This window comes from Venturia canescens, chromosome 3 (assembly GCF_019457755.1).
Source record: "Venturia canescens isolate UGA chromosome 3, ASM1945775v1, whole genome shotgun sequence".
Classification (NCBI taxonomy): Eukaryota; Metazoa; Arthropoda; class Insecta; order Hymenoptera; family Ichneumonidae; genus Venturia; species Venturia canescens.
The window spans coordinates 18,083,576-18,111,240 of NC_057423.1; the positions used below are offsets into that span (position 1 = coordinate 18,083,576).

The 27,665-nt window shown below is 35.0% G+C and overlaps 2 protein-coding genes across 2 annotated transcripts; both read left to right on the forward strand.

Moving 5' to 3' along the window:
• The first annotated feature begins 21,258 nt into the window (after positions 1-21,258).
• On the forward strand, positions 21,259-23,885 carry LOC122408449 (uncharacterized). The gene is made up of 7 exons (XM_043415243.1): positions 21,259-21,473; positions 21,560-21,614; positions 21,774-22,007; positions 22,079-22,268; positions 22,664-22,773; positions 22,874-23,723; positions 23,813-23,885. The coding sequence occupies exons 1-7, from the start codon at positions 21,459-21,461 to the stop codon at positions 23,883-23,885; spliced, it is 1,527 nt and encodes a 508-aa protein (XP_043271178.1). The 5' UTR covers positions 21,259-21,458.
• A 13-nt stretch (positions 23,886-23,898) lies between these two features.
• Positions 23,899-24,958, forward strand: LOC122407810 (maternal protein exuperantia-like). The gene has a single exon (XM_043414241.1). The coding sequence runs from the start codon at positions 23,914-23,916 to the stop codon at positions 24,835-24,837; it is 924 nt and encodes a 307-aa protein (XP_043270176.1). The 5' UTR covers positions 23,899-23,913; the 3' UTR covers positions 24,838-24,958.
• The last annotated feature ends 2,707 nt before the right edge of the window (positions 24,959-27,665 follow it).

A 27,665-nucleotide genomic window follows, 5' to 3' on the forward strand; every position in this document is an offset into this window, starting at 1 on the left:
CCAGGAATAACGACATTGGGATAATAATTGTTTAAAATAAGACATTGGATAAACCATAATATACTACTTATGCGAAATCACTGAGAACCCGACTATGAACGCGTCATGATTTAGAATTTGATCCTCTTGTTACAGCTTATTATATACATTGCCTTATGTATCTCCATTTGTCGTTATTGCAATACAGATGTAATATCTTTAGGTTGATGTTTGTACGAAGCAATCATGTCATATAGCATAAAATACTTACGCGATCATAATGTGTATTGCAACCCGTGCAATAAGCTGTTGGGAATACTTCGCGAAGGGCATTGCGCAACCCGCGCTCAAAATCAGTCATGGCGAGAATAATATTATTTTCGTGCAGTACATGTGTTTTCACATACGCCAGACATGCAGTGTACGCTTCCTGCGTTTTTCGGGACATAACAATCCAAATAAAAGGAAAGTCCTGTTGTTCAAAAAAGTAAACATAATCAGAAACTAATATGCAATAAAATTAATATGAGTTATTATTCCATTCTCTTTTTTTTTTATAAAAATTAAAAATCTCCATCTTAAAATTATTTTGGATGACGTATCGCATGTAAAAATTTTTCATTAAAATAACATAGGAATATATTAGGTCTTCCAAATATTGGATTGCTACATTCCAAGATAAAACGGCAAGGTGTCAGGTCGACACGGAGCTACTTTCCACCGTGTCATCTGCCCCGCGTAGCTCACCATCGTCCAACTTCCCCAGCCGCGCAAGTGCACCCTGTGTCAAATGCCCAACCGTGTCATCTGCCCCCAAAGCTCACTCGAATTCGTAGCAGTACGACATTTCTCCTACACTCGCTTATCCCCACTCTTCGAGACTTTGCACGGGACCTACCATGATATAATCTCTCTCACTGTAGCAAGTGCTCCCTGTTCCAAACGCCCGACCGTGTCATCTGCCCCCAGCGCTAACTCGAACTCGTAGCAGTTCGACTTTTTCCGATGCTCGAGTCCCCCACTTTCCGAGACTCTGCGCGGGACTCACCATCGTCCAAACTCTCCAACCGTGTCATCTGCCCCTAGCGTCAACTCGGATCCATAGCGACTCGGCATTTCCCCACCGCTCGCGTTCCCCCCACTTTGCATCATTCTCCTAGTGGCCTGCCATCGTATAAGCTTTCCACTGTAGCAAATGCCCAACCGTGTCATCTGCCCCTAGCGCTTACTCGAACTCGTAACGGTTCGAAATTTCCACATCTCCATTTTTTACCGCGGCTGTACTTTTCAAATGGAATCGCCCATAGCTAATGACCATCGTAGCAGCGGGTACATTTTTTATGTAACGATCATCCACCGTGGCAGTTCTCTGCCATATCAATTGATTTTATATTCGAAAATGAAAAACTACCTCTTACCATATTTTCACTGTTTAAGAATCTGCTTTAACATTTCAATTTTGAGTTTTTTTTTTCATTCTTCAGAATCTTTCAATACAATTTTCTATCAGAGTGAAAAATGTATCAATGGATCCATATATATTTAGGATAAGATTATATCGTGTATCGATGACTGAATACATTTTTCAAAAGTAGATTCCAATTTTAAAAAACGTTAATAATTCCCTCATCTTTGTGATTCATTGTTTCTCTCTATCTCTCCCTCTCACTCTTCTATTTTTCTAGGTTGTTATTATAAATTCACCGACTATTTTTTCATTATTGAGGTTGTTGAATTTTTCACTCAAACAGAAATTGCAGCAGAAGAGGAATATTTATTCCATATGCACAATGGAAATACCGTTCATGATATTATAAAGATAAAAGTTCATTTGTTTTCATTTCGCGATTTATCAAAATAGGTGAACTCTTGGTTATAAGAATACGAATGGCTGAGGGGTTTTTAGTTCAGAATTATCTGATAACTACAGAACTTGAAGCTCGTGGGATCGTTGTGGCATATTTTGTGTACACTCCGGTACACATTGTGAAAAGGCCCAGAATTTTTTTTTTCCAAAAATATCAATGTGCCAATTTTTGATATTTTTTCGGACGGACAGTTTTGTCTGATTATTTTTGGAACGATGTCTGGGGAACACGGACTTTTCGTTGAATGGCTATAATTAAGAATGTTTAAAAAGTATATCTTTGACTGCACATCATAATGATTTTTTTCTTTTTCTTATAAGTGCGTTATTCTGTTGATTTACTTGTGAGCAACTACAACTACAATTGTATTTTTCACTTCGTTTGACTTAACCCCAAATACGGTTTTGAATAACTATAAGTATCCCTTCGAATCGCAAAATATCAATAAAAAACCAAGCTTTATTTCAATCTGTACAGTCAGCGATTGAACGGTGCAAGAGAAAGGTTCTCGGATTTAATTAAGCAAGCCTCCAATGGTCGAATATGACATTTCGCTTTCATGATATTCAGATCCTCAATGTTGTGCTTGGTCCCATCATTTATTCAACGACAAAACTATGCCAAAAATGGAAAGTATTTTTAAAAAGAGACAGAAAAACATCCTATTCTGAGAAATCATTTTTCATTATTCTTTCCCACTTTTTCTTCCTTTATTTGTCATTTTTTGAATTACATTTATTGATTAAGGACAGTTGAGGTCGGTTTGGATTAAATATGCCGCGCAACCATGCTAAGAAACGTTCGGAAAACAATGTAGAGGTCGTTCTTTTTTCTCGTTTTTTTTTTCAATAATGACAAAAATTTGTTTTTTGTTCTACGACATTATATTTTTCAGATGAAAGAATGTACTAAATATTTCTTCTAAACGAACATAAGCAGGAAGGCTCCATGGTTTTTCTGATGTGTATTTTGAAAAAGTTATTCCATTATATAACCTACATTTTAAAGGATACTTCCTATTCAATTGTTAATTTGTACATTTTGTCACCTGACTATCGCGACTTGCCAACGATCGAAAATTGTCATTTTTGAATCCGACTAATTCTTTTTATCCTACAGTGATAAATGAATAGGGAACTATTAGCGGTAGTCAATTGCGAGCAATCGAAGATTAAATAGAGGAAGTACGACTCCACAACGGAAATTCAGCTTAGATCAAGAGAAAAACTCGCATAACGACTATGCTATCGTTGTTACGTGAATCAGGAGATTTTGATCAAAGCAATCGCTATATAATGAAGAGTATTAGAGAAATTTCTGTCATCATAACTTTTTGTAATTGCACATGTGCATTCGCGCCGGTCAACAAAAGTGCGCACAGTTCAAAATCGTCTGTGGTTTCAGGACGACGTATATACTCATTTCAGCAATAAAATAAAATTGTCTGGGAGGCTGCACACAATCTATTCCAAATGATTCTAAAGGAATGACAGTAACCGTGGAGAATTTGAAGATTTCGAGGTTTTCTTTATAAAATGTTTGCCATGATCAAATTATTTTTATTTCTATTACATATGTGTTTGGATTTGTGTTCAGGAATGTAATGACAGCTTTCCAAAATTACTCATAACACCCAGTCCGTTTAGTACCCTTTGCTTCCCTCTAATTCTACCTAAGGATATCGTGCAATAATTTGGGATGAAAGAGTATGTTCGTAAAAACATAAATCCTGTATACGAGTAATCAATTTGTCAATGAAGCATCAACAACAATGTATTTTCTTTAATAGTCATTTCTTTATTTTTTGAAAATATTCACAGCCTTATGAGTATTTCTGATAACAACTTATAAATATTCAACAAATCAATAGAATCTATTAAATATTAATATATTTCTTTTTATCTTAAAATATTTTTTCTTTTTATCTTAATAGTAAACTTTTACCGTGCCGGTATAAAATGATCGGCAAACGGGGCATGTTGGGGATGGACTGGCATATTCTTCTACGTCAATTACATTATTCATTAAATACGCTTCATTTTCGAGCCTCAGTCGCTCCATGTGATGGAAGCACACCTCGCAAAGAGCAAGGTGCCCACATGGAATGAAAGTGATGCTCGGTGGTGCTCCCATGCATATGCGGCAAGATGCTACTACATATTGTGCTGGCTGTCTCTCCGCACGGTCCTGCGGAACGCCAATTTCCAGATAAACTGGCGCTTCGTTATACTGCAGTTCCTCTCTTAAAATTTCAATTTCTCCGTTTCCTACGGGTTCGGGAACTGGCTGAATGGGGTGGTTTTCTTCTATATCATCAGGAACCGCTTGAATGATTTCATTGCCTAATGGTCGTTGAAGAATAGCTTGGGGAGGTGGATTTTCGACCAGCCCATGAATTGCCTGCGGAGCTGAATTTTCCATGGAACGTTGAGGAACCACCGCTTGAGCCACTACATCAGCTTGCTCTACCAAATAATTAGATGCATTTCATACAATTCGCAAAAAAAAAAAATTCTGGTCAACATACTGTTTACTGTCACGCATACGTACCTATGTTATTATGGGCGGGTTCTCCATTCGCGTTGTCGTCTAGTGTTGATGAAAAAATTTTAAGAATACATTCGTGAGTACATATAGATACTATACATTATGCATATTTATCTGGTTAGCGATAAGAATTAATATTTGTTTTTCACGAGCATGCTTCCCAGAAAGTTGAAGTATGTTAAGAGAAAAAACTATGTGAAAGGAAGAGGTGTTCTGAAAAATCTAACTATAACCTCTTCCTTTTACATAGTTTTATCTCTCATCATACTCTAGCTTTCTAGCAACCATGTTTGTGGAGAACAAATATCGATTTTTTTAAAATGATAATCGCGTATATAAGAGTGCGACAGGATTTACGCTCGTTTTTCTAACACTTTGCGTCGAGCCACAAACGCATTTCTTGTCATTTACTTACATCTTTCAATTTCGTCATAGTGACGAATAATTAGGCGCCGTCGATGCTCTACTGCTGTTAGCATGAAATCTTTCATTGAATATCTGAAAACGTTAATTTCAATAGAATGATTCGATCTAAAGAAAAATATGAGTTCCATATTTTAAAATGAAACAAAAAGAATTCATGACATTGATACAGACCTTCCCGATGCGAGTCGTTCCTGTGCAGCCCGAATACGTGCATCTTCCGCAATCTGAGTGTTAACTTCTCGTCGCCTTCGATTTAAACCGTTCAGCAATTTTGTGAACTCGAGATCGTTGATTTGCATCATTTTTCTCAAATTATCTGCAATTAAACATTCTTACTCTTATGGAGAATGCCTGAAACGAAGATGTAGATGACCCCCTTATGGAGTTAAAAGCCATAAAACAAGACATACCACAAAATTTCCACAGCTGTACATGAGCACCCCCCAACCTAGACTGTATGTGACGATTATAGTTTTCCGCAACATTGTTTGTGCGTACAGGACTATCTGCCACTGTCAATATTTCGGCTCGAGGCGCCCATTGGTGCTGTAAGTATCGTATAAAACGATCTATGAAAGGGTACTGATGGGCGACTTCGTCCGCTGCGTCTCGGATGACGTTTAGTCCCTCAATAAACCTCTCCGATGGAATCAATGGAAGGCTCATTGACATCCATAGGATGCTATCTGGAACTGCCGCAGATGGTCGAAGACTACGCCACTTTCGGTAAACAGCCTACGTTCAAATAAAAATTACATTTCGGTTGCTCTAAAAAAAATAACTCTATTTGCGTATATTCAAATTTTATAAATATCAGTATATGTCATTAATTCCATTTCATTTCAACATATATTATTGAAAAATTGTGTACATTATTATGCTTGATTTATATATTCATTGATCAAACTTTTGTAATGTTTATCAAAGATATTAATTGATCATAAATTCCAAATTCAACTGCCAAAATCGCACAAAAAATATTTACGTGCCACCACTTTTGAAACTTAACAAAAAAACTTCTATATTTTTGAAAAAGTGACATTTTATTTCTCATTTGAAAGAAGTTTAACGATATTACAACTTCGTACGTATGAAATTAGTATTCACGTTTTCTTTTTTATTCAGATTTTTTGGTAAGTAATTTTAGTCTAGTGATAATGTTTTTGTTACCAACATACTTGGTTGAAATGAAACCAACAACCACGAATGCGGGTTGTCGGTAAGCATCTATTAATAGATGTAAGCAGTGCTTGTTCGAAATCCGTGATTACGGTTTCTAAATTCATCTGCAAATTGGGAGCCAGTTCAAATAGTTTCTCCCACACTTTTTCGTAGAGTTCCGTTGTCCGGTCCTCGCACAAAATGTGCACAGCCGCAAATCCCTACAATTAATATTTCAATTGTTGCACATGCATCGTGATATTTCAGTTTTTGTAGACAAAGATTTTTTCAAGAAAAAGATAACTTACTTGATCTGCGTGGCGAATGTGGACCGTTAACAACTGTACCATTGGTGGGCGATTTGGTACCACCTAGTAAAACATACAAAGCATTTTCAATGAATATTGAAGAACGGTGATGCGAAATAACGATGAACCAATCTAACGCTATGATCATACCTTGAATGTGCCATCCACATGCACCTCTCGAGCTTTGTCAAGTTCGGAGATCATCGTCTCCGACGCGAAAAAAAGTGCGCATTTACCACGCGAGGTCAGTATGGAACCGCGATAGTTATCTCGGAGAGGTTCATAATTCGGTAGAATGTCCCCGAGAGCACTTAATGTCGGTGGAATGGCTGGCCGACCAATCGATCTTTCCCGAAACAGAGTTGACCGCAGAGATTCATACGTAACTTCTAAAGCTGCGTTTGCAAATCTGTAATAAATTATAATCATTTTCTTTGAGTTTGCGATTCTTCGTTCATTTTCCGTACGAATTTGATTACTTGCGTGTCTACTCAAATAAATATAGCCCGTACCTAGGTTCTAAGCAAACGGTGTCGAAAATTTGTTTGATTTCCATTTGCGTTCCGCGGGCCATACGTCGCATTTCAGTTATCATGTCGATCCTCTCTTTTTCACAAGGATCAGCCGAGTGGCTGTGCATATTTGTCACTCGAACAAGACCACTTTCGTCGATGACAATCGTACCTGGACACCCAAATTTCGTCCGACGAAGTGCGCAGCGATAGATGGAGGTGGTACCTTTTCGATGGTACGAAAAGCCATCGTACAGATAACGAGCTGAATTGGCTCGCAGTCCGGGAACTTTTATCATCTAGAATCGAATATGACTTAAAAAGCAGTGAAAAATATTTTTGTAATTTTTATGAAAGTTTTGTATAAACTCAAATCTTTTCGATCGAAGTAACGATAATGAATTGATTTTTTCTCGCGGGATGGTAGCTATTCTTCGGCGCTAAGGACGAGAAAGAAAGCTTGTTCGAATGGTACCATTCAGTTATTTACGTGAATATGATTATTAATACTAAAGAAAAAATTCATCAATAGCCGTACTCACAATGAAAAAGCACCGTAACTTCTACAGAAAAACTGTTTTTCGCAAAAGCGTCCTTGTTAATACTACACTATACACACACACTTATAAACTACGAATACACTACGTTATATACACTATCGACTAGGTTATGATTTTAATAAGAAACAATGAAAAACGTAACGAAATAATATTATAATACTAATAAAAATCACTTCAACAAGAAAAATACAAAAACAGAATAATAAAAAAGTAAAAATGCCATAGATATACGTATGTGTGCACAAGAGAATACGCAAGGGATACTTTGGCAATCGAAGGCGAAATACTGAAGATGAAAGTGAAAAATAAATCAAAGGGCCTATTTCATATTTTTAGCGAAAACCGTTACTGGTACGATGGGGGTGACAAAAAAACTGGTAAGCGCACGCATAAGACAGCAAGTGGGGGGCAACTCGCAATCAAAACAATTACCTGTGGCGCCTAAATCTTCTGTGCGTTTAACAAGTGTCTACGCACATCCCTCCCCTCCCCAAAGACTTCTACAATTTCCAAAAAAACCAGTAAACCGCTCATAACCAAAATACCTGTGAAAATGAGAGCGGGGGGGCTTATGTAGTTTTTAACCAAAAGTTATATATATTCGCACGCACACACACATACAAAGCGTGTACAGACAGAGACAAGCAATGGATGTAGTAATTTGCACAGGCAACGTCTTGACCCCTTGGAACCGCGGGGCATCGCATCAAACACGCGTAAAATGTTTTTGTAATTTTTATGAAAGTTTTGTAAAGCCTCATATCTTTTCGATCGAAGTAACGATAATGAATTGATTTTTTCTCGCGGGATGGTAGCTATTCTTCGGCGCTAAGGACGAGAAAAAATGCTTGTTCGAATGGTACCATTCAGTTATTTACATGAATATGATTATTAATACTAAAGAAAAAATTCATCAATAGCCATACTCACAATGAAAAAGCACCGTAACTTCTACAGAAAAACTGTTTTTCGCAAAAGCGTCCTTGTTGATACTACACTATACACACACACTTATAAACTACGAATACACTACGTTATATACACTATCGACTAGGTTATGATTTTAATAAGAAACAATGAAAAACGTAACGAAATAATATTATAATACTAATAAAAATCACTTCAACAAGAAAAATACAAAAACAGAATAATAAAAAAGTAAAAATGCCGTAGATATACGTATGTGTGCACAAGAGAATACGCAAGGGATACTTTGGCAATCGAAGGCGAAATACTGAAGATGAAAGTGAAAAATAAATCAAAGGGCCTATTTCATATTTTTAGCGAAAACCGTTACTGGTACGATGGGGGTGACAAAAAAACTGGTAAGCGCACGCATAAGACAGCAAGTGGGGGGCAACTCGAAATCAAAACAATTACCTGTGGCGCCTAAATCTTCTGTGCGGTTAACAAGTGTCTACGCAAACCCCTCCCCTCCCCAAAGACTTTTACAATTTCCAAAAGAACCAGTAAACCGCTCATGACCGAAATATATCGAAGTTATATATTACTTTGAATCTCCAAGATCATATTTAGCCAAAGAAACATATACAGAGGGGTGAAGCCTAACAAAACATTCTTTTCATTGTCATAAAGTTTTAGTTCGTTTTTAGACACAGAAATATTTTTCGACGATTTTGCAGTCATACAATTTTGTAAATAATAATTGAAGCACCTCAACTTCGGCTGATTCTTCTTATTCGGCACAATATTGACTTTGTTTCACTTACCTTTAGATAATGCCTTTTAATATCAAAGTTCAGAACTTTTAAGGAAATGAGAGTAAGTTGACTGGAATATTGTCAATGAAGAATTGAATTGGCGTACGCAAACCAGAAAATCTCTCAGAATTATTTGAAGAGACTCCCTTGATTCACGGAAAACGGCAACATATGAAGGAAAAAAAGAATGACTTCATGATGCTAAACTTTAGTAAAAGAATAAGTAAGCGTTCAAAAATCACATCATTACTTACCAGTTGACAAATACCGCTCCTCAAATTTCAAAAGCACTGAACCACAGAGATGAAAACGGCAATTTCGATCACTAACACTAGATATTAACACTTGCATTTTCATTTTCCAAGCTAGAGTCTTGAACGCTTTGCTTGAACTCTTCAAAACGATTACAGTTGTTCAACATATCGCAGGTTCAATTACCGGCAGTTTGAAGAACGTAAATAATCTTTGTACGTGGATTTAAATATTTTCAAAAATTGTGTTAAAAACTAATCAAACGACCGGTAATTCGAAAAACATTAGCAAAACTCAGTATCCAATATCAAAAGTATCAGACGCCGTGATAGTTCGACGCCAAGTATTGAAAATAAAATTTGCACGAGTCCTGCCGTACTCTTATGAAAGAGTTGAGATGAGTATACATTTATTCCCCCAAAAATTTTGGTGATCAAAAAGTTACTCTAATTTTTTTCCACTGAATTTGTTGCATCTATATTTTTTATAAGTATCGGGTTTTTTCAAACTATGATTCTTCCTGTGCAAAGTAACTGTACTGTATATTAACAATTTTGGATGGTCAATCCACCGGAGAGTGGACAAATTTGAAAAACTAATCTATCGGAGAGTGCCAGTTTTGAATCGTCAAAACACCAAAAAGTGATTACTTTAAATTATCATCTAAGGGTGACAATTTTGATTTATCAAACTGCTGAAGAGTGAAAAAAATATTCCACATTTGTTGTAGCAAGAATATGAAATTGACAACAGCATACGAACATTAACGTCAAAGCTTTATGAAAATCACCTGCGGAGAACACAAAATGTGTTATAGATATATTATGTCAATAACATTTCTTGTTCAATACGTTTCGAAAAAATTTTGGAGCCTGGAGATTATGATGGAGCAAACTTTAAATGATTTTTCTAAAAAACATTGTAATCCATTTTGAAGATTATGCTCCCCGCTCAATTTCATCAGGGACACCGTATCAAATCAATAAAATATTATTTATTATAGCATTCAACTCTCATTATCACTATAAGAGTTGCTATTCTAACCAAAAAAGGTATAACTGAAGTAACAAATAATTAGGTATTTCACGCTGATGCGGTAGATTTTTCCCTGGCCCCTGACAATTTGATTTATAGTTTTTGTAAAATCACATTGAATTTGAACGACCGTATAGTTTTTTCTTACTTTTTTCATAAGCAACCCTCTTAGGGGGGAGAGGGTAAACAGTTTCGAAAACACAAGCGCCCCGTTTGCCGATCATTTTATACCAGCACGGTAGAAGTTTACTATTAAGATAAAAAGAAGAATATTTTCGACTGATACATCGTATTATCCTATAGATTATTTTTATTTGTAGAATATATATATAAAGGATTATATAAGTTATATTTTCAGGAAAAGGAAAGAAAAAATATTTTAAGATAAAAAGAAATATATTAATATTTAATAGATTCTATTGATTTGTTGAATATTTATAAGTTGTTATCAGAAATACTCATAAGGCTGTGAATATTTTCAAAAAATAAAGAAATGACTATTAAAGAAAATACATTGTTGTTGATGCTTCATTGACAAATTGATTACTCGTATACAGGATTTATGTTTTTACGAACATACTCTTTCATCCCAAATTATTGCACGATATCCTTAGGTAGAATTAGAGGGAAGCAAAGGGTACTAAACGGACTGGGTGTTATGAGTAATTTTGGAAAGCTGTCATTACATTCCTGAACACAAATCCAAACACATATGTAATAGAAATAAAAATAATTTGATCATGGCAAACATTTTATAAAGAAAACCTCGAAATCTTCAAATTCTCCACGGTTACTGTCATTCCTTTAGAATCATTTGGAATAGATTGTGTGCAGCCTCCCAGACAATTTTATTTTATTGCTGAAATGAGTATATACGTCGTCCTGAAACCACAGACGATTTTGAACTGTGCGCACTTTTGTTGACCGGCGCGAATGCACATGTGCAATTACAAAAAGTTATGATGACAGAAATTTCTCTAATACTCTTCATTATATAGCGATTGCTTTGATCAAAATCTCCTGATTCACGTAACAACGATAGCATAGTCGTTATGCGAGTTTTTCTCTTGATCTAAGCTGAATTTCCGTTGTGGAGTCGTACTTCCTCTATTTAATCTTCGATTGCTCGCAATTGACTACCGCTAATAGTTCCCTATTCATTTATCACTGTAGGATAAAAAGAATTAGTCGGATTCAAAAATGACAATTTTCGATCGTTGGCAAGTCGCGATAGTCAGGTGACAAAATGTACAAATTAACAATTGAATAGGAAGTATCCTTTAAAATGTAGGTTATATAATGGAATAACTTTTTCAAAATACACATCAGAAAAACCATGGAGCCTTCCTGCTTATGTTCGTTTAGAAGAAATATTTAGTACATTCTTTCATCTGAAAAATATAATGTCGTAGAACAAAAAACAAATTTTTGTCATTATTGAAAAAAAAAACGAGAAAAAAGAACGACCTCTACATTGTTTTCCGAACGTTTCTTAGCATGGTTGCACGGCATATTTAATCCAAACCGACCTCAACTGTCCTTAATCAATAAATGTAATTCAAAAAATGACAAATAAAGGAAGAAAAAGTGGGAAAGAATAATGAAAAATGATTTCTCAGAATAGGATGTTTTTCTGTCTCTTTTTAAAAATACTTTCCATTTTTGGCATAGTTTTGTCGTTGAATAAATGATGGGACCAAGCACAACATTGAGGATCTGAATATCATGAAAGCGAAATGTCATATTCGACCATTGGAGGCTTGCTTAATTAAATCCGAGAACCTTTCTCTTGCACCGTTCAATCGCTGACTGTACAGATTGAAATAAAGCTTGGTTTTTTATTGATATTTTGCGATTCGAAGGGATACTTATAGTTATTCAAAACCGTATTTGGGGTTAAGTCAAACGAAATGAAAAATACAATTGTAGTTGTAGTTGCTCACAAGTAAATCAATAGAATAACGCACTTATAAGAAAAAGAAAAAAATCATTATGATGTGCAGTCAAAGATATACTTTTTAAACATTCTTAATTATAGCCATTCAACGAAAAGTCCGTATTCCCCAGACATCGTTCCAAAAATAATCAGACAAAACTGTCCGTCCGAAAAAATATCAAAAATTGGCACATTGATATTTTTGGAAAAAAAAAATTCTGGGCCTTTTCACAATGTGTACCGGAGTGTACACAAAATATGCCACAACGATCCCACGAGCTTCAAGTTCTGTAGTTATCAAGAGACTCGGTAGAGTCTCGGGACAAGTACATTGACAGCCCTGTCGTCTGCTGGCCCGAGGCTCTCGCCGAGACTATACTTTCTCTGAATAAAACGATTCGCGGTGGTGGGGGTAAAATTGGCATGTGATTTTCTTTAATAGCGAAGCTCATGAGTTATGTGCGGCTTTGAAAATTGAACTTTAAGCTAATTAAGAAGTTCTCTGTCGAACGAGCCCAAAATCAGCATTCTCGGTGGCGTATTTGCCGAGAAAAAACTTTGCACGGACTCAAGATTATGCAAAAAGTACCAACACATTTACGCAGCTGACGTATCCGTATATGGGTTCAGACCGATACATACAAGGGCTTCTTGATGCCCATCATAACCAATCACCGGTGAGAATCTATCCGTCTCGACCAATCGCCGATGAGAAAGTTTCTGATAGTCCTCAATGTTTTCTTGTATACCGTCTGTTATCGTCTGTTATGTTATTATAAAGTGATTGCGATCGTAGCCCCGTGGATCAACGGTGCAAGATTTGCAAATTTCGTTTAAATAAATAAACCATTATTGGAAATAGCAGTGGATATAATCAATTTTATTTTTTTCATAAAAGAAGTTTCAATAAGTTTCGAGCCCAATTCACGACAGTAATATCTATAATAAATAAAACCTCAAAAGTGTATTAATAGATCTCATACAGTGTACTGAGAGTGAGTAAAATATTGAGAAGTGAAAACGTGAATAATGTGTCGTGAAAATTAAGAATTATCTGTTCCACTTCGATATCGTAATATATACATAGATAGCAAATTTGCGAGATTTCGCGTCATGTTGACGTTTGAGGTTATGACCGCCGGAGTGCTGTAGCGTGCAGAGTGTAGAAAAATAAAAGTGGTTATTGAAAAGTGGAAGGAATCGATATTATTAATGACGTGACTAATTAGTGTTGAATAATAATAATAATAATAATAATAACAATGAGAAAAAAAAGTTCGTTCATTATAACCTCTAAAACGTTCTTTCCAAACAGAAATTCTATGTTGTGTAATTACATTAAAGAAAGAGGTGGATGGTTGTGTGTAAACGAATTCAAATAAATTAAAAAAAACTTTGGTCAAGTAATTCAATGTATTGTTGTCATAATTTCTTTCATTTAGTTTGGCTGTGTTCACCGGTCCCTTTTTCCACCTGCTTAGCTTACAGTGTATTGTCATACCAATTTCTATTTGTTCTCCAGACAATACGAGAGATATTCGTATTTCTATTTCTTTATATTGATTTCAACAACATAATTTGAAATATTTATAACAAAAAGCCTTCATAATTGCTTGTTCATACACCCAAGTTTTGAAAAATCTTTGAGCCATGTAATAATGTATAGATATATTCATTTGAGTTGTTACATGATAAATTTGGAAATTTATTTCAATAAGTCATTGGGTGCTTAATTTTCATGTTATCAAAATTTGTATCTTCGAAATGCAATGAACACCTCTAACCTTGTGGGTTGAAAAATTCATGTCTGTAAGTCTACACCTGATCATTTTTGGATGTGATCAAATATTTTGTCCGCGGATAACCATGGAGACATACAAAATTACAGCATTTTGCTTGCTTCAACATGCATCGTATCTGTCACTTTTTTTTTGAATGTGTCATAATAAGTTTCAAAAATGTGGTTCATGTAATTTTGAAGTGTTTTTCCCTATAGCACCAAAGTCTGTATAACTGATACGTAGCAAGTACCTATGAACTTTGATATTTCTGTGAAATAGCAGGTATGCCAATCTTTTAGCTTTTTGGTTCCGACTGGAATATATTAACGAAGATATTCATTACTAAAGTCTTCACCTACTTATTTCTGAATAGATCTGAAATTACTGTCTTCAGAAACTAATGCACAGATACATGAAACAATTTTGATTTCTGTTCTCTTTCAATTGCGCTGTCTTTTTTCTTTTTAACTATGGCTCTGCTCTTTCCGATCCTTGTTTTGACTCCATCGGTTTGCAGCGGATCGATGCATATTATTAATTGGTTGCCTAATATGTGTCCTATGATTTTCTACTATTTCTTCATGCTGATTGTGGTAACGTGATTCAAAAGGTTTCCAATTATGATCATCAATCGCACATTTTGTACAACAGATTCTCAAAACAGTTTCTGGTCTTGATATAAGTGTAGTTATTCTTTTTCCACCTGGTCTGTAGAGTAATAAATTTTGAAACTTGTTCCAAAAAGTCTTGGGATGCTTTTTTTGCTGATAATATGAAAATTTGAATCGTCGGAATGCGGTAGGCAAACACAAATATTGACAACAATATTTATGAAATGACGTGTATGTTGAGTATTCCTATTATGCAAACTGCAAATGTGGAATTATTGGTGAAAACATTCATTACGATAATTGTACAGTTGCTCAGTTTTCGATGCGACTAAGTATAATACCTGCCAACATCATGGAAACCTACAGAATTTCTGAATGTTATGTGCGCTATGTGATTTTAATGTAACATCATGACTTCTAACAACTTTCCACTCTAATACTATAGATTTGGATCATTGAAATACAGCAAAAATCTGCAAACTATAAAATTTATATACTGTGCCATTCATTTTATTTTTTGACTCCCACTGTAACATAAATATGAAGTGAAAAATTCATTACAAAAGTCTTCAGTTGCTCATTTATGGATGGATTTGAAACTGCTGTCTTCCAAACTCATTGCGCAGATACATTGAATTGCAGCCGATACCTGCGAATTTGGAAATTTCTGTGGATAAGTATATGTGCTAAGTATCACCCCCTATCTTTGATTATGGTAATATGTAATGGAACTTTGTTCAGCAAGTTTTAAAGTGTTTCCTTTCAAATAGTATTGAAGTTTGTATTACTGCAGTATGGAGCGAATACCTTCAAACTTTGATATTTTTGTGTCGCAGCATGTGTGCCAATCATTTAAATTTTTTACTCCAACCGTAACATGTAATTTCAAAAATTCATCACAAAAGTTTTCAGCTTTACTAATTATCTTAATTTTCCTTTTTCTAAATTCTATGCTAAATTTCTGAATTTCCTAATTTATTTCTAAATTATCCTGAAATGAAATTGTTTTCCTCCACAAGCAATGCAGGTACCTTAAATGTCTTTGAATTCCGTTGCTCTGTTGAATCAAGTACGCTCAATTTTTTTTACTTCTTTGAATTCTGACATAATAAATGTTTCCGGGTGCCTTTTTTCTGCAACTATCAAACTGTAGATAATTGGATCTTCGCGGCCACTTGCAAACTTTGGAAATATATTTCATCGGGGGCATGTTTTGGATGACATGAAAATGTCTAGATTCAGAATGCCAAAACGACATTTAAAAATGGCCAATTCTGTTGTATTCGTTGTGTCTTGAATTTGATCTATCTTTTCTCTTTTCCTTTCTTTTCACTAACGTTATAAGCCGGAAATCATATCTCAGCCCGCAACACGCATTGCTACATGCTCTTGAGTTTCCAATGGACAAAACATATTAGAAGACAAGGAGAAAAATCACCAAAGTCCAAGAACAAACCTCTATCGAAATATTTCCAGTTCAAATTTGACGAAATTTAGATCTTTTTTCGTGGAAACCAACGTTATAAGCCGAAAATCATATCACGACCTACAACCTGCTTTTCACCCTGCTCTTTGGTTCCTAATTGACAAAACATAATAGAGTACAAGGAAAAAAATCGCCAAAGTCCAAGGAGAGACCTGTGACGAAATATTTTCAGTTCAATTTTTACCAAAAATAGGTCTTTTTTCGTGGAAACCTACGCTATAAGCCGAAAATCATATCCCGGCCTTCAACCCGCTTGCGGCCGTGCTCTTGGGTTCCTAATTGACAAAACATATTAGAGTACAAGGGAAAAAATCGCCGAAGTCCGAGGACAGACCTGTGACGAAATATGTCCAGTAAAATTTTGACGAAAAATAGGTCTTTTTTCGTGAAAACCAACGTTATAAGACGAAAATCATAAATAATTCATAGAAATTTAAACTAATATCCTATAGTCAACTGAACATAAATAAGGAACTTTTGAGAAAAAAGACGTGATATCAAACCATAAACTTCCCCTAGGAAAAAAAAGGTTGGGACAAGTACATTGATGGTCCCTCGTTTGTTGATAATTCCATCCATGAAAAAAACTTTAAAACAAAATTTTTATAAAAAATGGGCAAAAAAATTATTTAAAAAAAAAATACAGAACAATTCGAAAAAAATTTCACAAATCTTGAAAAAGCATTATCTTTAAAAAAAACTAAACTTTATCTCTTTTTTAAAGTGTTAAAAGAATCAAATAACAAGTAAAAAATAAAAACCGAAAAATCGCGCTTGAAATCATTTTGGAAACCGATGCCTCATTCTTCTGATTTGATTCGAAGGGCTAAATCAACTAAAAAAAATTCCATCTAATTTACGTGCAGCATTAAAATTTATTATATCAATTCGAGGCCAAGTATTTTCTAATAAATTGAAAAAAGTTACCATTTGAGTTACGTGCAGCACTAAAATTTATGATATCAATCGAAGGACAAGTAATTTATGAGTAACTCCAAATTTCAACATTATGGAACTGTTTTAAGAAGCTTTTAAATCCAAAAAAATCACATGCAAGCTAGTCATTTCTTACTCTATGATGGCAGAGACAATCGATTTTTTTCAGACTTTCAGGAGCTACTGATATTATTCACAATATTCGACGTCCATTGGATCGATAGAAATTATGTTTAAATATGAGTTAAAAGTACTTGTCCGGCCCATCACTTTTCATTTAAATTAAATAAAAATCAATCATAAAAAAACGAAACTGTACGGGAGAATCCGGTTAAAAATTTATTGAAATGCGATTTAGGTTAGTTATGCCGAATGAAATTCGTTCGCTGGAAGAAGTGAGAAGTAAACACTGCCGTCATAGCAATACAAACTGGGGAGTTATTTTGGAAGCTTCAACATATTTAATGTGCAAAATGTTTTTTATTTATCGATGCACAATAACATCTTTTGTATATTACAGGACAATTTGTTTCCATTCTTATTAAATTAGTGCAATTAAGAGAAAATTACTTGAAGATAACTCTCTAAATTCCCTCTGCATGAGTATTTGTGCTCCAACAGTTCTAAAAAAGCCCTGATTTTTATTTAAATATAATAAGTTTAATGGAAAGTGATGGGCCGGACAAGTACTTTTAACTCATATTTAAACATAATTTCTATCGATCCAATCGACGTCGAATATTGTGAATAATATCAGTAGCTCCTGAAAGTCTGAAAAAAATCGATAGTCTCTGCCATCATAGAGTAAGAAATGACTAGCTTGCATGTGATTTTTTTGGATTTAAAAGCTTCTTAAAACAGTTCCATAATGTTGAAATTTGGAGTTACTCATAAATTACTTGTCCTTCGATTGATATCATAAATTTTAGTGCTGCACGTAACTCAAATGGTAACTTTTTTCAATTTATTAGAAAATACTTGGCCTCGAATTGATATAATAAATTTTAATGCTGCACGTAAATTAGATGGAATTTTTTTTAGTTGATTTAGCCCTTCGAATCAAATCAGAAGAATGAGGCATCGGTTTCCAAAATGATTTCAAGCGCGATTTTTCGGTTTTTATTTTTTACTTGTTATTTGATTCTTTTAACACTTTAAAAAAGAGATAAAGTTTAGTTTTTTTTAAAGATAATGCTTTTTCAAGATTTGTGAAATTTTTTTCGAATTGTTCTGTATTTTTTTTATAAAATAATTTTTTTGCCCATTTTTTATAAAAATTTTGTTTTAAAGTTTTTTTCATGGTCAGATAATTCTGAACTAAAAACCCCTCAGCCATTCGTATTCTTATAACCAAGAGTTCACCTATTTTGATAAATCGCGAAATGAAAACAAATGAACTTTTATCTTTATAATATCATGAACGGTATTTCCATTGTGCATATGGAATAAATATTCTTCTTCTGCTGCAATTTCTGTTTGAGTGAAAAATTCAACAACCTCAATAATGAAAAAATAGTCGGTGAATTTATAATAACAACCTAGAAAAATAGAAGAGTGAGAGGGAGAGATAGAGAGAAACAATGAATCACAAAGATGAGGGAATTATTAACGTTTTTTAAAATTGGAATCTACTTTTGAAAAATGTATTCAGTCATCGATACACGATATAATCTTATCCTAAATATATATGGATCCATTGATACATTTTTCACTCTGATAGAAAATTGTATTGAAAGATTCTGAAGAATGAAAAAAAAAAACTCAAAATTGAAATGTTAAAGCAGATTCTTAAACAGTGAAAATATGGTAAGAGGTAGTTTTTCATTTTCGAATATAAAATCAATTGATATGGCAGAGAACTGCCACGGTGGATGATCGTTACATAAAAAATGTACCCGCTGCTACGATGGTCATTAGCTATGGGCGATTCCATTTGAAAAGTACAGCCGCGGTAAAAAATGGAGATGTGGAAATTTCGAACCGTTACGAGTTCGAGTAAGCGCTAGGGGCAGATGACACGGTTGGGCATTTGCTACAGTGGAAAGCTTATACGATGGCAGGCCACTAGGAGAATGATGCAAAGTGGGGGGATCGCGAGCGGTGGGGAAATGCCGAGTCGCTATGGATCCGAGTTGACGCTAGGGGCAGATGACACGGTTGGAGAGTTTGGACGATGGTGAGTCCCGCGCAGAGTCTCGGAAAGTGGGGGACTCGAGCATCGGAAAAAGTCGAACTGCTACGAGTTCGAGTTAGCGCTGGGGGCAGATGACACGGTCGGGCGTTTGGAACAGGGAGCACTTGCTACAGTGAGAGAGATTATATCATGGTAGGTCCCGTGCAAAGTCTCGAAGAGTGGGGATAAGCGAGTGTAGGAGAAATGTCGTACTGCTACGAATTCGAGTGAGCTTTGGGGGCAGATGACACGGTTGGGCATTTGACACAGGGTGCACTTGCGCGGCTGGGGAAGTTGGACGATGGTGAGCTACGCGGGGCAGATGACACGGTGGAAAGTAGCTCCGTGTCGACCTGACACCTTGCCGTTTTATCTTGGAATGTAGCAATCCAATATTTGGAAGACCTAATATATTCCTATGTTATTTTAATGAAAAATTTTTACATGCGATACGTCATCCAAAATAATTTTAAGATGGAGATTTTTAATTTTTATAAAAAAAAAAGAGAATGGAATAATAACTCATATTAATTTTATTGCATATTAGTTTCTGATTATGTTTACTTTTTTGAACAACAGGACTTTCCTTTTATTTGGATTGTTATGTCCCGAAAAACGCAGGAAGCGTACACTGCATGTCTGGCGTATGTGAAAACACATGTACTGCACGAAAATAATATTATTCTCGCCATGACTGATTTTGAGCGCGGGTTGCGCAATGCCCTTCGCGAAGTATTCCCAACAGCTTATTGCACGGGTTGCAATACACATTATGATCGCGTAAGTATTTTATGCTATATGACATGATTGCTTCGTACAAACATCAACCTAAAGATATTACATCTGTATTGCAATAACGACAAATGGAGATACATAAGGCAATGTATATAATAAGCTGTAACAAGAGGATCAAATTCTAAATCATGACGCGTTCATAGTCGGGTTCTCAGTGATTTCGCATAAGTAGTATATTATGGTTTATCCAATGTCTTATTTTAAACAATTATTATCCCAATGTCGTTATTCCTGGTAGGTATGTAATGGGGTAGTTTTTACGTAATAGAGAATCACTCTTTTCATAGCCACGATGAAGTTTACACGTTGGAGTCCAACGAAACGAACGAATAAAATTTGTAATTAAGCAATTTTTTATTTTATGAATCATTGGTGTAGGTTGAAAAAACAAATTTCTAATTCGATAGAGAACAAAATTGAAGATTTACTGGAATTATTTGAGTCTTTTTTTTAGATCATTTCATTGGACTCCAACGTTGCAAACTTCAGTGTCATTTTTTATAGATACGCGATCTAAAATAACTATTCTCTTCGATGTTGATTCTTTCGATTGCCACGCTGAAATCCGGTGGGTTTTAATTTATACAATTTCTGAAAATCAGCCGGAAATAGGTCCGTCTCTCACATACAAACAGATTTTTTTTAAGGTTCCGTATAGACTCCGATCCCACTTTTTACTTCAATTTTCATTTTCTAAAAACATCGAAATAAAGAAATAGCATTAAGGAAAGAATAGCGAAGTAAAAAAACTCAATGGGCTGAAGTGTTTCTTAAACATATGATTTTTTTAAATTTACCGTCCATTTGCATCGATAATTGCAGAGCCATATTTTTCTGATGCGAATAAGTAATAAGAACAGGATTTTCTCATAAGAATCAGGATAAAAATAATGTATTGGGTTTCAGGCGATATACAAGAAAATCAAGGCTCTTGGTCTACACTAGGTGATCCGTACCGATGCGGAAGCGAAAATTTTTTTTAAGAAAGTTCTGGCCCTCGCATATTTGCCACCTCATTTGATCGGAATCTAGTTCCAGGCTCTGAAAAATAATTTATCTGCGCCGATGAAGAGACGCCTAAGCTCTTTGTGCGCGTACTTTACTCGGTATTGGCTCGGGATAGTAAGGCCAGAGGGTTTTAAAGAGGTTGTATCGAAACTTCAAGATCAAAATAATGTTTGGATTTTCTGCTAAATTTTAGTTGAAAAATAGTGACTAAAATAATGATTTCAATTTTTCACTACTAATATACTCGTATTTTAAACATTTTAATAGTAAGAAAAAAAGGTTTTTATAAGAAAAGACTTGTATGACTCCAGCAGTTATATGACGTAGAAGGTTAGGTGGCAACGTCGCTTAGCGGAACAAGACATGTGTCAAAGTTGTGTGAGTACGTGCGACCACAAATCATGGCAAACAGAGAACAATCCCGATATAAAGGGAAATTTTGCATAAAAAAAATTTTGTTGCAGCGAGAAAACATCATTGAGAGCAACAAAAAGAGGAATAGAAAAAAAAATGAAGCAAGTATGTCTGGATAAATATTTTACTGCACGTAAATCATGTGTACCTAACCTCACTCATTTTGTGATTGAACCGCACGCGAATATATTATTTCACTGTTTATTATATGTATTTATTTTTTAAGATTTTCATACTGTTATTTTATGCATATTGTTCAAATAGTGAAAGGTTGTCGGATAATCGATGCTGAATCGTTTGCAAAGGATATGTGGTGCAAAGATTGTAAAGTACCTTTGTCACTCCGAGATACCCAAGAAGAAAAAAAAAGTGCACTTTCAAGTATTATCACCGTAAAGTGTTGGTCTTGTTCTAAGTTATTCGAAATTACCACATCACCGATGGAACAGTTGTCTACGACAAGACCAACCTACAATATCAACTCAAGACTCGTCATTGGTACGTTAATCACCGGACTCCAATTTTTTTTATTGTGGGTCATGTACTTTTACGAGTTTTTTCATTCCTAGGTACCATCGAAAGTGGAATTGGTGTGACACATTTAAACAAAATTTTATCGGCAGCTGACCTCCCAATTTTTCACCCATCAACATATAAGAGATATGAAAGAAAAGTCGGTGTAGCGATAGAGAGTCTCGCAAAAACTAGTTGTCTCGAGAATATAAAGATAGAAAAAGAGTTGACAATCGAAAAAGAAGGGTAACATGCATAGTAGCTTACAATAGTTGCATGCTATTGAGTATATACATACTTGAGTATATATATACTCAATAGTGAGCAATTATCATAATCTCGAATAAATTATATTATATTATATTTTATATCATTTAAATTATGTGAAATATAATACAATATAAACTGTATTATAAGGGGTATTATTGTAGATTTACTATATTCGCAATTGAGTATAGCTGGGTCTCTAGATATTTAACAGCGGGTTATTATTGTCAATTATCATTTTTTATAAATTATTTCTATATATAGACATGAATATTATATATAAAATCATGTTTGTCCGAGACTGCGCTCCAATTATCATGCATTTTTAAATAATGTTCATACGTATTCCATAACATTTTAATTTATACTAATAGTCTGAAGAATGCAAGCGATTGGACACAAAATTCCATAGTAGAGTTGACGATAAGTTACGATGCAGGTTGGCAAAAAAGAGGATCGGGTCGATGTTACAATAGCACAACAGGTTTGTGTGAAAATAATATAATATAAATAATAAATATATTTAAAATGTATAAATATAATTTTAAAAAATTATAAGTAATAACATTGAGATTTGATAATAGGTCACGGTACTGCCATCGGATTTTATTCTGGTAAAGTTCTCGGCTACGCAACCCGAAACAAACGTTGCACGGTTTGTGAATACGCGGAACGATATGAAGAAAATAACAACGTCATGACAGAAACCAAAAACAAGCATGACTGTCGAAGGAATTTCGAAGGATCTTCTAAAGCCATGGAGGCGGACATGGCTCGAGAAATATTTATCGATAATCCCGATTTTATCGAAGCAAGCGTCAGATTGGGAACACTAATTGGCGACGACGACTCGAGTACAATCGCAACTTTACGCCGGGAAGCTGGATATGACATAAAAAAGTTGAGCGATAAAAATCACGCTGTATCGAAACTCAGCAAATGTTTGTATGCTGTACAATTACCTACCAATTTGGTGAAGTACTTCAAATATTGTTTTTCATGCGTACTGGTCAAAAATAAGAATAATACTTCAGCGACTAAAGCCGGTTTACTAAACATCGTCCCTCACGCTTTTGATTCCCACGAGGAATGCGGTGGTTGGTGCACATATACGAAAGATCCTATCAACTATCGCCACAAACTGCTACCCGGAGGAAAAGGACTCACAAGAGACACTTGTCGACAAAAATTACAAACTATTTTTCAAACGTTTGCTAATAACGCTGAAAAACTGAGCCCGTGCAGTTCAAGTCAAACGAATGAATCTATGAACAGAACAATCGTCAGTACCGCTCCCAAACATTTACATTATGGAGGATCATCATCAAATGATATTCGAGTTGCTGCAGCCATCGTTCATAAAAACATTGGGAATACTTCAATTGTCGACGTAACGAATAAATTGAAGACCCCATTATCTGAATCGTCTTTACGGTATCGCGTAAAACTAGACGAAATCGCACAAGAAAGAAAAAGAAAAGCTGAAACGTTGGAATTTAAAAAACGTCGACGACAATTGTCAGATCGATCCAGTCGAAAAAGGTCGAAAACCAGCCCCAAGGAAGGAATTTGTTATCAATCCGGTTGTGGATTTGATCTTGGGATGGAATTTATTGACCAACCAATGGTGTCACTTTTGTCAAATGCAGTCGAAGATTTCACAAATTTCACAATTGTTTACTTTGATTTGGAAACGACAGGATTTGGCAAAAGCAAAGAAATTGTTCAAATAGCTGCAGCGCACGAATCAGCGACTTTCGACGCATATGTGATGCCTACGAGAGAAATATCAGCTCAAGCGAGTGACGTAACAGGCCTTGTAAAACGATCGAACGTTTTGTATTTGCACAATGAACCGGTCATTTCTTTGACGGAAATCGATGCTATGGAGGGATTTTTCCAGTTTTTGAATAAAATTGAAAAAAAAATTATCTTGGTAGCGCACAACTGTTTTTCGTTCGATAGTGGAGCGCTCATAGACGTCATACAACGTTTAGGCTTACTATCAAAATTCACACAATCTGTCATTGCTTTTGCCGATACTTTGCCACTCTTCAAAATAAAATTAAAAAATAAGCGTGATTCAAAAGCGAGTTACAAGCAAAACGTGCTTGCTGAAGAATATTTGGGTACCAATGCTTCAGTAGGTGCACATAATGCCGTCAACGATGTAAAAGTTTTACAACAGTTGGTAACGCATCCAGATATCAATATTGAAAAAAAAGATATTTTTGAAAATTCAAAAACAGTCAATTGCTTAATTTCGAAAAAAAATATTTCCGCGACAGTATCCTGCTTCAAACGAGATCTCCAAATTTTTAACTTATCGAATGACAAAGAAAATGGACGCGTATCATCTGGAATGATTACGAAAATAGTTGCTGCCGGAATAACACTCGATAATCTTTTTCAAGTTTATAAATCTAGTGGAGAAAAAGGTATAAATATTTTACTTGCTCAAGACATTGGTGGCAAACCACGCGTTAGTAAAAATAAAAAAGTAATAAGCGATTTATGCAAAAGAATATCTTTTCTATGTAGAAAGTGATAAGTGCATATCGTTAAAACAAACTGCGTATAATATGTTGTACTGTACCTGTACTACACTATATCTTTACTCTATAACTATTGTTGAATAAATGAAAAATTAGTTTTTCTTGTGAAATTAATTTCAGTTTATTTTTTTCAAGCACCCATCTCTGAAATATACTAAATACTATAATGATTGATATTACATATAGAAAACACGTAATAAAGAATGTCTATGTGCTTTTCCTGATTTTACATGCACAATTTACCACTAAAATTATATATATATATATATATAGGCATATATCAAGAGAAGCGGTAGCAGCTTAGACAATAGACACACGTATTCACGTGCGATGGTTTGAGTTGGTTATGCGGCGTTGCCAAATTTATTTCCAATCAGTCCGTGTAGTCCGTCGCATTCGTAAATCAGTGCGATTAACTCGATTTTTCTCTCTTATTTCATCGATAACCCTACATCTAATGTACGTTAATTTATTCCCTGGAATCTGAAGTTGCATGTGTTTATTTTTCATTAACAAATAGTGGGATTTTCACGCAGAAAAAAATAAAAAACCAAACCTCGGCACCCCTGACGCCATAAGACATATGTCAAGAGTGTACAAAAGTGGTGATTTTGGAATTAAATATCTCAATTTCTAGACGGTAAATCGTTGTGAAATTTCTCTACAAGTCGGACTTTGCTTTGAATTTCGTGTTCGCAAAATTTTATGTAGCTACGGTGAAAAATAATTTTCACGTAAGGAACCATACAACCTCCTTAATGTGTATGGACTTAGCAGGCGAACCAACAACATCATCGAGTCCTATCACAGTAGACTACAGCATCGGATGGACACTCGGCTTAGACCGTGGGATTTCGTCTGTAAGTATTATCTGTAGCCAAACGCAACGATTCACCACTCGTATTTACAATATCTGAACTGAATAATATTAATACTGATCTTTTTTTTCGCTTAAGACAAGCTGCTAAAGCTGCAATCGGACGTGAAAGCGGATATAAGACGTTTGAAAAATAATGGTCAAATCGGCAGACATGAGAGATATTGTACCAGATTCAAACAAAAGCAGTTATTGAAAGGTAAGTTTCCATTGAAGCATTCCTACTTTTAAATACGTACTACCGACGTTCATTTTAGAGAAGATCTTAGTATTCGGTGTAATATTCTTTATAATTATATAATTTAATCCATTATAGTAGCATTGGTAAAGTTATTTACATTTTGTTTAGCGTGGCGTGAACTGCATATGCTGCAAATTACTGTCGACGAATTCCTAGACAAGGCAGCTGCACTAAAGGGTAACGTCGACATAATCATGGCTCAACAACAAAATGAAGAGGGAATCGATAATAATGAGGAGAACGACGAACTCCAACAACGACCACCGGTCAGACCATTAGGTACAATCATTTGTTTTAACTGATTCAAGTTCAGAAAAAATGTTCACATAACAAGTAGTAGTAGTAATGAATTTTATTGAAACTTTATTTACTTTATTTTTATTATTATTTACTTTGTTGAATTTATATTTTTTGTCTTGAGACTTCCTCTGCTTTATCTCTTTAATTTTCCTTCGTTTATTGTAATTATCACTTTTTCTTTTCACTTCTGCGTATACACACCCGAAAAGCTCATTCTTCAGCTTTTCATTCATCAGTCATTTCGAATTTCAATTGCTTGTCCTCCCTTAGCTCTACCATCTTTTTTCGCGCTTTCCTCTCTTCTCGCCGCTTAAAGGACCAACAAAACTCATCGCTCAAGTATTCTCTCACTTTTTCCTCAAGTTTTTCTTCTATTAATTTTCCCCTAATATCATATCAAAGCCTTCTAGAAATTCCTGTGTCCCCAATCTTCTATAACCTTGCCATATTCCATGTGATTATCTTAGTTTTTCTTTCATCTTCCATATCGCATTTATATTTACGTAATTTCTTTTACTTCTTATCCTTGTTCTCTACTTCCTCTTCTCTCTTGTACTCTTCGTCTCTCCATCTCTTTTCCTTAATGACAAAATATCTTTTCATCGTCATCGACCGGAATATTCCCTCTTTCTCCATATCCTTATTCGCATACATTTCATTTCCACGCTGCTTCCGCGGTTCTTCTCTAGATCTGCAATTCCTTAGCGAACTTTGTATTTTTCGTTGTCTTCTTGTCAAACTATTCTTCATCCATTGATCTATTCCTCTCATCGCTCCCTTCCTTTATATCAGTTCCTTCTTATTTTCTATGCTCCCGAATGTCATGTATAGTTTTCCGTTGCTCTCGTATACCTCCTCCATGTTGTCGCTAATCCTCACATCGGAATTTCTTTGGATCATCCCTATTATCTCTTGTTAATTTTTAGCTTGATATTTTTCATAAAAATTTTTTCCGAAATGATTCCAGATCCCGATTTTGAGCGAGAGTTATTCGCAGAGAAACCACCTCATTGGCTGCTCGATAATGCAGTTGCGCTTCCTCCAAACGGTAAGTAATATCAAGTGGTTGTATATAATACGACCAATTGATTGCAACAATATTCACAAGAATAAATATTAGAATAAAGAATAATGCTTAAAAACAATCAATTTGTAGGTCCTCCAGATCAGGAACTTGTCCACGATTATTCCAGTGATGAATCGGTTGCACCTGATGCTTTCGACCCAAGAGGTAAGCTGAAAAATTTGAAGTAGAGGGAAAATTGCATTGAACGTTTTTTAGAATCGAGTATAGTTTAAAAAAAATAACAAAAATCGATTTATAAGTCCTCCCGATCATGAACCCGTCGACTACAGTTCGAGTGACGAAACGGTCGTACTCGAGGTCGTAAACCAAGAAGGTG

Coding starts and splice junctions, on each gene's coding strand:
- LOC122407810 (XM_043414241.1), top strand. CDS start 23,914: ATGGTGTCACTTTTGTCAAATGCAGTCGAAGATTTCACAAATTTCACA.
- LOC122408449 (XM_043415243.1), top strand. Junction 21,615..21,773: donor TAGAAAAAAAAATGAAGCAA/GTATGTCTGGAT, acceptor TTGTTCAAATAG/TGAAAGGTTGTCGGATAATC. Junction 23,724..23,812: donor TTATCTGAATCGTCTTTACG/GTATCGCGTAAA, acceptor GACAATTGTCAG/ATCGATCCAGTCGAAAAAGG.